The sequence below is a fragment of the Mastigoproctus giganteus genome, chromosome 10, assembly GCF_048544385.1.
Source record: "Mastigoproctus giganteus isolate SK-2022 chromosome 10, ASM4854438v1, whole genome shotgun sequence".
Classification (NCBI taxonomy): Eukaryota; Metazoa; Arthropoda; class Arachnida; order Uropygi; family Thelyphonidae; genus Mastigoproctus; species Mastigoproctus giganteus.
In genome coordinates, this window is record NC_143584.1 from 42661953 (window position 1) to 42675057 (window position 13105).

Genomic DNA, 13105 nt, shown 5'->3' on the forward strand with positions numbered 1-13105 from the left:
GAAACTTTGTGGGTTATTATTTGAAGAGTTATACATTAAGGATAGAAGATTTTTACACTGTACCACTAAACTTTCACACTCAGGCCAGAAACTTTCCAAATGCTCCTCGTATATGTACAAGTTTATCTCAAAAAATGTCTTCACGTTTCTTTATAGTATATTTTCTACATATAAAGGAGTTATAATATAATTTGGTGTTAATATAACACAAAATGTATTTTTCAGGTAGCATGCAGTTATTAATATAAGTAAATGTAACGTAAATGTTTACATTACATTTACTAATGTAACTGTAAGCCAATATACACTGAGTGATCATTGAATTATGGCCACCCTATGAAAACAAAATTCCGAGCGTGATGGGTTGGTGCCTCGATTTCCCATATGGCCGAACTGGTGGGGTTTTCTGCCTTAGTTAAAGTGTACCTGGGACTGGCTTCAAAATGTTCAAACAACGATCTGACTGCAAAACTGCAAAGGTCAGCGAAAGGTTGATGTTAGAGGTGAGCACCGGGTCCGACGACTCATACAGATAAACAGGCCCAGCACTGTTAAAGAGTTGACTACCCAATACAACATGGGCCAACCCGGAACAATATTTGGCATGACCATGCAGTGCACGTATGGGCTATACCAGCTGACGACCCCCTACGGCATCCTCTCTTAACTAAGGTTCATCAGTGTAAAAGACCCGCTAGTGCAAAGAGCATGCAAGTTGGACATTAGAAGACTGGAAGAAGGTATGCTGGTCAGATGAGTCACATTATTTACTCCACACTGTAGATGGTCATGTATGGATTTGGCATCAACAACATGAGGCTCTTGATCCATCATGCATGGTATCAAAAGTGCAGGCCGGTGGAGGCAGTTGTATGGTGTGGAGCATGTTTCACTGGCAGGAACTTGGACCCCTGGTGCATGTGGAACAACGTATCAGTGGTCTCCGCTATCGTCAACTGCTTGCTGTATACAGTCGTATACACCCCGTGGTGTATACAGTCGTATACACCCCGCTGTGTTACACTTTTCCCAAATGCCAATGTTGTCTTCCAAGATGACAATGCACCGAGCCATCGGGCACTTGTGCAGGAATGGTTTGAGGAACACAGTTCTGACTTCCAGCATATCGATTGACCTCCAAACTCCCCTGATATCAATCCCATAGAGCACTTGTGGGACACTATGGAAAGGCATATCAGGCATCTGATACACCAATCACACCCATACCTGCATTGCTGGGTCATTACACACAGCTTGGTTGGCCCTACCTCCCGAATGCTTCTGACACCCTGTTGAATCAATGCCACATTGGATAGCTGCTGTACTGAGGGCACAAGGAGGACCTACAAAGTATTAGGTAGGTGGTCATAATTCAGTGATCACTCAGTGTATATCTGATTGACTAAGTTTATTCATCAATCAGAGCAGGAGTGGCTGGGCACTGGACAGTGAGTCACCTTGGGCACATGTTATTATTATTATTATTATTGGCCACATGGTACAAGGACGCCTGAGGCTTATGCTGCACCAGCCAAAAAAAAAAAAAAAAAACATCCCGAGCTACCCTGAGAGAGAGACAGTGAGAGAGAGAGAGAAGTAGAAAGGAATCACCAAGAAAGAGAAGAATGATGATATTCAGCTCAGGACCCTGGGTTTGCCAAGCCCATACTCACCAGATGTGAGCCCCCGGGGTTGTGTCCAGGTCACCCCTCCTTTATGCCATTTCATCAATTTAGATGCTAGTCTTAAGTAACAAATTTTAAATTTTAATACAATTAACAAACTTAACATGTTAGTTTCAATTATAAATGAGAATCAAAGCTAATTAGCATTTATATTGTGAGCTTCCTGTTGAATCTACATCTTTGAAAAAAAATTTCCAGTCCACTCCAGATCAGAACAATAAAATGCTGTTGACATGCTTGACATCTGAGATTGTGCATCATGCACAAAGACATTTTTAGCTCATAGACCTGATAGCCTATTCACATAGGCCATCTCAGTTATAATGGTACAAGATTACTGTCAATTTCCATTACTATTCTTCCTTCAAAGGAAGGTTCCTCAATATGTGCACTCCTCTACCACACCTTACACACACACACACACACACCTTACACACACACACACACACACGCACACACACACACACACACACACACACGACTGAGCCCTAGAGTCACATTTTACACATGGTCTTACCTGGCACATTTTGAAGGCCTGCAGTTGTAAGGATAATTTATAAACAGAAGTATTATTGTGCTAAAATTCAAAATCAAAATGAAAATGAATGACAGTAACCAGTCACTTTTCCCTGCCATTGATAAATTGATCTGTTCTGTTGAACACCATGCTGCAAACCAAGATACAAAGTAAAGTAAAGATTAAGTAATTAAATAAAGTAATTAATCACATCAGGTTATCAAAGAGTGTGTGTATCTAAACAGCATTGAGTTTCGTTAGCTTTTTATCCTAGAGGCCTGCATGTGGGTCTCCATTCAGCGTTTATGACCCCACCCCCACCCGACTTGAATTTCATCTAAAAATCCAAGACCAAGTTAAGGCTATTCTTGATAATTATGTGCACATCCTTCACATCCACTTTTTCAAGCACATGCTCTTTACACTTTATGGCAGCATGCTAAATTGTCATTCTCTCTCTCTCTCTCTCTCTCTCTCTCTCTCTTTGGTTTTGGCACCTCCGTAGCCAGGTGGGAAGGAGCAGCAGTGCGTAGCACACACTTCTTGATTAGACCGGGGTTCGAGCCCGTCACCACCAAATATGGAGGATGCAGAAAGGTCAGGGAATGACCACCGCATATCCCGGGGCAATATGGCCTAAGTTGCTAATGCTCCTAAAAACCAAATAACTAACTAACTAATTGGTTTTGGTTTGTCATGGAAGAATCTTTCTAGTGTTTAATTATTCTAGTGTATAGATTCACAGGTTTATTTGATTGACATTTCACTTGCTGTTGCTCAAAAATAATAAAGGGATGTAATATTCAAATCTGATACATAAAATAAGATAAAAAACATTTTTAAAGAATTGCAGAGTTGTTTTATTTTCAAAAAATAATTAAAAATATATGTTTTAATATATAAAATTTATTTTTCATAGTTGTGTTAAAAAGAAATTGAAAATAATGATGGCATAAAAGTGAACAATTTTGAATTATTTCTTGATACTTTTTAAGATTATAAATGGGGTAACTTTTTATCCCATTAACCAAGTGTGCATTTGAGGAACAGATTATCTTTGCGTTTATGTTTTTTCCCTTGATGCGCAATATTTTTTCAGTAAAAGGTAAACTGCAGCCATTATCAATTTATAAATTGATATGCTTACAAAAATGACAAATCTACCGTTTTGCAGTGTAAAACAGACCTTTTCGAGTTTTTTAACGGAAGGAAAGTGACTTTATTGTGGACAAGTTCTTTCTAACCCCTACAAAAATATGGCTACGAATAACAAGAGAAATGTGAAAATAGCAAAGAAGGTGATGACATTAGCGAATAAAATTGAGTTATTAGATAAAATTTCTAATGGTGAAAGTGTCTCTCTTCAGTGGCAAAACATTATAAAATCAATGAGTCAACGGTACGATCAATCCAAAAATCGGAAGAAAAAATCCGCCGTAGTGTCCGTGAAAAAGCGCTAATTGCTTCAAAAATTTGCTCTGTAACTCATGATGTTAAATTAGAACAAAAAATGGAAAAAGCTTTAAATCTGTGGATAGAAGACCGAACTCAAAATAAAATTCTGTTAAGTTCACTCATCATTCGTGAAAAGGCAAAACTCCTTTATCAACACTTTAGCGAAACTGGTGATAGCACTGGTGGGATAAGTTTTTTTGCTAGCAAAGGCGCTGGTTTGAAATTTCTAATAAATATTACATTTAATATTAAATTGTTTCTTATTTTCATTTCGATGCCATATGCTTGCATTTCACTATGTACTGTCTATGTACATAGTCATGTTATGAAGGTACATATAATACATATAGACAAAATTTTAGACTAGTTTTTCTTATATATTTCATACTTTGGAACGGAACCCCTTTATTACTATGGGAGCAATAACTCAGTATTCGCGTTTTCGGTATTCGCGACATTTCTCAGGAACGTAACCCCCGCGAATAGCGGGGGTTTACTGTAAATAAATACTCATTTTATTGCCAAGAATACATGCAAAGCCCATCACCGTCTTATGGCTAGGAGCAGAAAGGAACAAAAAATATATGAGCAGTAATTAGTTGTTCTTTTGTATGTATAAATTTGTTTGAAAAACTCATTACTGTGTGTATTACCACAGTTTGCAGTCAAGCAGACAACTTTGAACTGGTTAAAGGCTTGTTATTATGGGAAGAAAGTATATGTTAAAAATTACAGTTGTCCCAGGAATTCTTCAGTACTGAATAGGAAAATATTTGGAACTTCAACATGATTGGCGAATGGATAGATGATCCTAGTAATGTTTATTTTATGAAATTAATATATAATCATAATAATGTTAAAAATATTTCTCCTAATTTATTATTGCAGAATAGTTTGTGATTCCCACTATGTGTAAAGGGAATCACAGACTGTTCTAATGATATTTTATCACTACCAATCTACAAAATTACAGATATGTTATTTAATCTCATAGACATTGTCCCATAATGTTTTGGAAGAAAGTGCTGTATCAGATGATGTTTTATCACCAGATGAAGAAGGAATATGTACAGGAAAATATTTTACAGAAAATGGTTTAGTTGGCTTATTAGAACAGGCAGCTACTTCATTCAGTTTAGTATGTATTATATTTCTATACTATCTTTATTCAAAGTTTCTTATCTATATTTCATGGTATAACTGTTTATGATTGGTGAAAAAAAGGTATTAAAATGTATGGTATTGCAGTACCAATCATATACTAAGGATTTAGACAATATTTGTTGATGTTTTAAATTTCTGTGGATTGTAATAATTAGGAAATACAAAAGAAAGTTACCCCAAAGAATATAAGCAGAAGGGATAAATGAGGAAGAGGAAGAGTTAGTTCACTGTGTTTGGAGCTGAATTATGAATGTTACAAGTTTATACCCAACTTTAAAAAAATAATAAATAAATAAAATAAAATAAAAAGAGGTGGAATTGTAGAGGTTTGTGGTCACCACATCAGATATGGAACAGATTTCTGATTTGCACAAAGTAAGCAGCTGTGTAGAAGAAAAGTAGTGCTGAAAGTGAAAGAGAATGCCTTGCTTTTTTCAATGCAAGGAAGCAATATTTCTCAAATGTTTGTTTCAAGAAAAATATTAAGCCGGGATTATCCTCAGTAAGTATATGTGTACTTGTTTAGATACACCGATGAGCCAAAACATTATGACCACCTACCTAATATAATGTTGGTCCTCCATGTGCAGCCAAAACAGTTTGTAAAGACACATTTAGAAATCTTGTAGATCCGGCAAAGCATGGATCTACAAGATTTCTAAATGTGTCTTGTGGTATCTGGTACCAACACGTAACCAGAAATCCTTTAGCTCCTGTAAGGTCCATGGTTGAGACACCGCAGATTGGAGTTGCTGTTCCAACACAAACCACAGATGCTCGATGGAATTGATGTCTACGGAATTTGGATGCCAGATCAATACTTGGAAGTCTTCCTCGTGTTCCGCAAACCAGTCTCGAACAATCCGGGCAGTGTGGCATGGTGCATTATCCTGCTGAAAGACGGCACTGTCTGAGAGGAAGACCATTGCCATGAAAGGGTGTACCTGGTCAGCAATGATGTTTAGGTAGGTGGTAGATGTCAGAGTGCCCAGCACATGGGATGACTGGACCCAGGGTATCCCAGCAGAACATCACCCAAAGCATAACACCTCTGTCGCCACCTTGTTTTCATCCCACAGTGCATTAGACACCATCATTTCCCCAGGTAAATGACACTCATGTACCCGGCCGTCCACATGGTGCAACAGGAAACGGGATTCATCGGACCAGACGACCTTCTTCCAATCACTCAAGGTCCAGTTTCGATGCTCGCGTGCCCATTGTAGGTGCTGTCGGTGGTGAACCGTGGTTAGCATGGGCACTTGGAGCAGCCCCATTTTCAGTAGGATTCGATGTACTGTGTGTGTGTGTGTGTGTGTGTGTGTGTGTGTGTGTGTGTGTGTGTGTGTGTGTGTGTGTGTGTGTGTGTGTGTGTGTTGTGACACATTACTCCCATTACTAGCATTCCAATTACTGGCTAGTTGTGCCACAGTCGCCCTTCTGTTTCCACGTACCATCCAGGAGAGCCTTTGCTCACCTCGAGAATCGATGAACCATGGTCATCCAACGCTTCACCAGTTGTTCATGGGTTTTCCCTCCTCGGACCACTTTCTGTAGGTACTAACCACAGCTGACTGTGAGCACCTCACCAGCCATGCCATTTCAGATATGCTCTGACCCAGTCGTCTGGCCATTACAATTTAGCCTTTGTCAAACTCGCTTAAGTCCGCTGCCTTTCCCATCTGAAGAACAATAGTAACACTGATTAATGGAGCTCAGTATCAGGTGCTTTTTATACTGTGTCCCGACCTGCACACACACACACACACCGTAGTTCACATGCAGTTGCTTTGATTTGCATAACGACTCGCTCTTCATAATATTTTGGCTCATCGGTGCATGTGAGTGTGATTGAAGATGAGCATGAGCAACAAGTTTTTTTTGTTTGCAAGAAATGAGATAGCACTGAATTTTAAAAGGATGAAAATCAACTAAGTTTTCTTTTTCTTAATGGAGAATTAACTGCCAATCAGCAATTATGGAAATGATGTTGGATATTCAAAAAATTGTAACTGTGCAAAACAGTTTTTGTCAAACTGAAAAGTTGAATGTAGTGTATAATCCATGAACAAAACTTATGTTTAGATTTCCAGACAACTGGAGAAGGCCATTAAAAACACGGGAAGAAAGCAAGCTATCTGCCATTAGATAGATCTATTTCTTCACAGTTCTAAAATGATCAAATGTGCTAGAAATGCCATGAGCAATGAGAAACTCAAGCAGCTGGTGATTTTTAATAAGATGCTGGTGATTTTTAATAAGGTGAAGGGCTTCGAAATAGCGTAAAAGTTTGTTTGGTGAATTTCTTCATTATTTCAGAAAGTTTCCAAAATAATGGGGAAAACAGCTGAGGTAACTGTAATGGGACATAACTGGATTTAGGAATTTAACAAACCTTTTTAGCAGTTGGCTGAATATAAACACATTTCTAGCAGAAATGAAAAGCAATAAGTTCAATAAGAGAGAGTTGTGGGAAGAAGTAGAGAAATGCTATCAGGGATGAGAGATTGTTTAAATTACCTATCTGATTTAGCATTAGCATTAGCATTAGTAGAGGCATTTGATGCAAGAAAGCAAGCTTATGCAGCATCAGCCAAAAAAAAAAAAAAAAAAAAATTTTAAACAGTACCTTTACAGAAATAAGAAAGGTAAGCTTTGAAATATTTTTGAATTTACAAAACTCTCTGCCTCAGCCATATTTTACTTGGTAATTTATTTTGATGATCTAAAACATGCTTCCTGAAGTGAGATTTCAAGAATCAATTTTATTTCCTGAAGCTTGTCCGTCCTACCAGTTAGAGTGGACCCCACTCATTAATTTTACCCCTAAATCTCTTCTCTCTCTCTCCTCCAGGCTTATAAATACCCCTTGGATTTCTGTTGCAAACCTTACATTTAGAAGCATTCAACTGTAGTTACCATTTTAAAGACAATATCTGCAACCAATGCAAATCATTTTGAAGAAAACATGGTCTGGTTCTGATTGTTAACCACCCATCTTATCTTCAAATCATCAGCAAACTTTGCAGCTTCACCTTATTCCCTTGTCAATATCATTAAGGAAGATAATAAGCCGGTGAGACCCCAACACTGATCTCTGAAGTACTCCACTTGCTAGATTGATCATCCCTAAAGAATGTCTATTTATAACTACTCTCTGTCTCCTGTCTTTTAGGCAGCCCCTGATCCAATAAAGAATGTCATAGCAATATGAATTTGGTCCAGCTTATATAAAGATCTTTCATGCAGCTATTTCAAAAACTTTACGTATATTGAGGTAAATAATGTTGAATTTCTTTCCTTGCATATGTTTACATCAATATAAAGGGTACTAGGAAAGTTTTGCAGTACAGCTTTGTTTATTTAATTTTTTCAAAGTAATTTCCTCTACATTCAATACACCTCTCCATCCTCCGAAACCAATCTTTAAACCAGTTCTGCCAAGTTTCACTAGGGAGTAAAGCACACTCTTTGTCCCAAGCCCATAGAAGGTCCTCATCACTGGAAAACCGCCTCCCTTTTAGCTTCATTTTCACATGCGGGAACAGTGCAAAGTCGCAGGGAGCAAGGTCTGGACTGTAGGGAGGGTGTTCGAGAAGTTTCAGTCCTGTCATGGTCAAATATTCAGTGCAGGCTTTGGCGCGGTGAGCTGGAGCATTATCGTGATGGAGGTACCAGGTGTCCATTGTTGACTTTGGCCGCAGGTTCTTCATAGATCCAATGACTTTAGGCAGGCATTGTTCAGTATACCACTTAGCTGTGACTGTCTTCTGCGTGTCCAAAACGACACGTTCCACAATTCCACTCGATTTGAAAAATACAGCTATCATTTTCTTCTTTACAGATCGGGATTTTCTGACAATTACGGGTGTGTCGTCATCATCAAAGACCCAAACTTTGTTTTGAGCCTTGGTCAGCAGATCGTAATAGTACAGCCAAGTCTCGTCACCTGTCACGATGTTGTTCACATACCGGGATAGTCCCTTATCAAACTTTTTTAACATCTCCCGGCACCAAGTCACACGTCGTGTCATCTGCTCTTCAGTCAGTTGATGCGGCACCCAGAGAGAACAAAGTTTCTTCACGTGCAAATGATCCTGCAGAATCGAACGAATTGCTGGTGCATTTAGGCCCAAAGTATCCTCTATCTGTTGGTAGGTCACTCGCCTGTTTTCGTCAAGCATTTTCCTCACAGCAGTAACGTTTTCCTCCGTAACTGACGTTCGTGGCCTTCCCGGCCTCTCAGAATCCTCCAGAGTGAAATTTCCCCTTTGGAATTCTCTATACCACCTGAATATCATTGTACGATGTGGACAATCATCATCTAGTGCAAGAGTCATTTCTTCTAAGCACTGGTCTATGGTTAAACCACGCACGAAATTATACCGCAAAACTGTCCTTATCTCATTTCGTGACCACGATGCCATCGCAAGCACTTTACACTCTCACTACTAATGAATAACTGAGCCCATCGACTTGGCGCGGCGGCTACTATGCACGTATGAACATGTCTCAACATGCAGCAACAAGCAGCTTCCTATGTGATTCATTGTTGCGTCATATTGCAAAACTTTCCTAGTACCCTTTGTATATAGTTTTGTGATGCTGTAACAGTGCAATCATAGTCACTGAAGAAGCAGAGGAGTAAACATCCACAAAATGTATAATTTAGATTCTGTTGCTAATAAGTGAATTCTAAACTTTACGCAGGGAAATGCTTTAATTTTGAGTAGTTTGATCAAGATAACTTGTGCACCATGCCATTCAAACATTATTTTTAATGTTTGAATGGTAGACCTGTGCGGTAAGGTTCTTATTTCCCATAAACCTAATGCTTTTGCATTCACTATAATAGCCTCAAAAGACAAACAGATACTCTATAATGACGGAAGTTTTATTACCTTCATAAATACAGACAAAGTATTATTTGAGCTGTTTTGGAAGTGAACTTGAGAACCTTATAGGTCCTGGGCTACTATTTGTGATCTTTCAATTCCATGTGCTAGTTAGTTCCAGAATACAAAAAACAATATGTATTCTGAAAAATAGTACATTTTACTTAAAAGTCGGTATATATGATTGTTCATTATTATGTTAATGAATTGATAGACACTGCACTATTATATTGTGGTGGATTAAGTAATTTATTTTCGAAATGATATAATTTAAAGGAATTTAACCATCTCAATACCAAACACTGCAACAGGTAAACCCTTCCAACTAATTTAGGAGTAACTCTGGGGATTTTTTTTCAAAAACCATCCTTATTTATTTATTTATTTATTCATTAATTAATGAATTAATTAAATTTATAAGAAAAAAGTGTAATAATTATATGGCAATTGCACATGTCAAGGGGTATAGTGTAATAAGAATACATTAGTAAAGTCAGTTTTGCTATAACATGCATTTTCACAATGTGAATTTGCTCCAACATGATTGATATATCAGGGAACAATGCAAGTATAACACGATTTTCGCGTTGGCCCAGGTGCAATTTCGTCTGTGGGTAACACCAGGGGAACTCAAATCCCGGCACCAAGCTGAACATAGGAACCTGCACAGCAATACTTACAAGTTTACGAAGCTTAAAAAATGTCAAGCGTCAAATGTTTCCCATTTACTGTAGTTGTATTAGTTGGAGACACACTGTTGTCGTTCACTGTATTCACAAGATAACATGTGATATTGTAGGCCGACTCGTGTTTTCAGGAGCTCACATTTTTCTGTTCAAACAGAAATTTCATGAGCTGTGATAGCATAAGCAGAGGAGCACATTTCTAGAGGTCACTGCCATAAAACAAAATTAATGTGCAGTTGTCAGTTTATTGGGCTTTCAGTTAGTACAATCTAATTATAAATGGGTAGTAAACTCAATCTTACTGCATTTGTGATAATACTGATAGCTGGAATTCTGTGGGTTTTACGTTATTATGGTGAAATGTATTTCCCCTTCCATGAAATCTTCAGTCATATAAAAAACATAAATAAATTTTCAAAATCTTCTCTGCATTCCTATTTTTTAAGCTTCGTAAACTTGTCTCACATGTGCAATTTGTGCATCCCTTGTTCATCGTTATTGATTGCTTATCTTTTTTACTGTTTTAAATTTTACAATCCAAAAAAAAAGAAAATATCAGTGAACAGAAATATCAATCAAACAAACTTCATATCTTGTCAAGGTAAAGTGCTATATTTACTGTAATATTTATTTATTTATTAGAAATTCAAGATGTTTAAACCTGTGTTAGCAATTTTATTGGGTTTTAACTATTTTTAGTGTTTTTCTTACTAGACTGAAATATTTTTTTTTTTTTTTTTTTTTTTTTTTTTTGAGTTCTTTGCTCCTACCCCTATTTTTCCCATAAGCCCTATTGTTTTTAATGCAGAGATTTTCAGGAAGACATCTACCACATTATAGCAGAACTGACTGTATTAGTAGTAGTAGTAGTGGCAAATGATGCAGGAAAGCAAGCTTAGACATCAGCCAAAAAAAGTTCACTCATCCAGAAATTTGTCTAGTTCTCCCTTGAATTTATTCAACCCATCCACTTCCACGAGAACAAATGGAAGCCTGTTCCAACCATCCACTGGCTGAAGGCAAACTTATGCACATCTATCATCCAACCATCCTTTCTTAACTTGAAGTTACCCCCCCCCACCCATGTGTGCAGTCTCAGAAAGTGGAAGAATGCCATTAGCATTCAACTTACTCAATCCATTCAAGGCTTTAAACACAGGTGCGTAGTTTTGAGATGCTTCAATTTGCAGAACTGAAGCCTATCTAGATAAGGGCACCTTTTTGTTCCCTTCAGCAGTCCGGTTGCTCTTCTCTGCACCCACAAAAGATGATATAGTTGTACACGTTGGCACTAATGATATTAAGAGTAGGAGACCGGCGGAATTACTTAACAAGAACAGGTCACTGATGAAAAAAAAAGTGAATTAGGGTTGAATTTGAAAGTGTCTGCAATTCTGCCCAGACACGATAGGAGGGAGTATATGATGAGAGCCCTGTCGATCAATTCGGCCCTGGAAAGATTGTGCAGGGCTCAAGGGCTAGAATTTTTTTCAGCCTGGTCTGTACTTGTTAACAGGAGAGACTGCTTCTACAGGGATGGAATACACTTAAATAGAAAGGGTGCAAGAATGTTTGCTGATGCTATCGAGGCAGTGTTAGGTGGGTCGGAAAACTGCTAGATTGGGGGAATACAAGAACTAATAGATTAACAGTAGCCACTGGCAGAGGAGAAAGTGATTCTTACACTGCTTCTATTAGAATGAGCAGCAGCCTGGAAAATAAGATGCAGGATATTTCAGAGACTGCTGGGAATCATGGGGGTACAAGTAAACACAAGGGTTGTGTTAGGGTGGCTAAGAGGAAGAGCAGGTGCATGTATACTTGCGTGTACACCAATGCTAGGAATTTAGTAAATAAATTTGATGAATTTGAGGTATTGCTTAAAACATCAAAGGCAGATATTGTTGGGATTTCAGAGACGTGGTGTCACACAGATATAAGGAGTGCAGAACTGGAATTTGGGGAGTACAATGTCTACAGAAAGGATAGGAAGGGAGGAGGGGTTATGCTATTAGTTAAGAAACACATAAAATCCAAGGAAGTGAAGCCAGTCGACATCGCTGGACAGTGCAGTGTCGAGTCAGTTTGGTGTGACATAAGCATTGGGAGATCAAAATTGAGAGTAGGAGTGTGCTATAGGCCTAATGACTCTGATGAGTATAATAAGATACTGTACAGGGACATAGAATAGGCCAGTAAATCAGAGCCTTATAATGGGGGATTTTAATTTCCCAGATATTGACTGGAATTTGGGGACTGGTCACTCACACACTAGCAAGGCTTTTGTGGATTTATTGGATGATTGTTTTCTACATCAGCATGTTCGGGAGGCAACTAGAGGGAGTAATATTCTTGATTTGATTATCAATAGTGATTCTTCATGCATTAAGAATCTGCAGATGAATGAACCACTAGGTGGCAGTGATCACAGTGTTCTGAAGTGAGAGTTACTCAAAGAGGTAACTACCATTAGGGGTAAAGGGAAGCGGTATTGCTTTCGTAAAGGCGACTACGATGGACTGAGACAGTATTTAAATTCTATACAGTGGGATCAACTGATGATGTTACCAACAGCAAATTCAAAATGGGAAGCATTCAAAGAACTTATCTTGGAAGCTGCTAGGCTTTACATATACCAACTAAGAAATATTGTTCAAGGTTTAGGCCTAAATGGATGTCAGATGAACTAATGAGGCATATGGC

At 38.2% G+C, this 13105-nt stretch overlaps 1 protein-coding gene across 1 annotated transcript in view; it reads left to right on the forward strand.

Annotated features, from left to right (window-relative positions):
- Zir (dedicator of cytokinesis) overlaps positions 1-13105 on the forward strand; it is an 869757-nt gene that overhangs the window by 676129 nt on the left and 180523 nt on the right. The window contains 1 exon segment of the mRNA XM_090382918.1: positions 4652-4795. Within this exon segment, the coding sequence (XP_090239044.1) occupies positions 4652-4795 (144 nt within the window).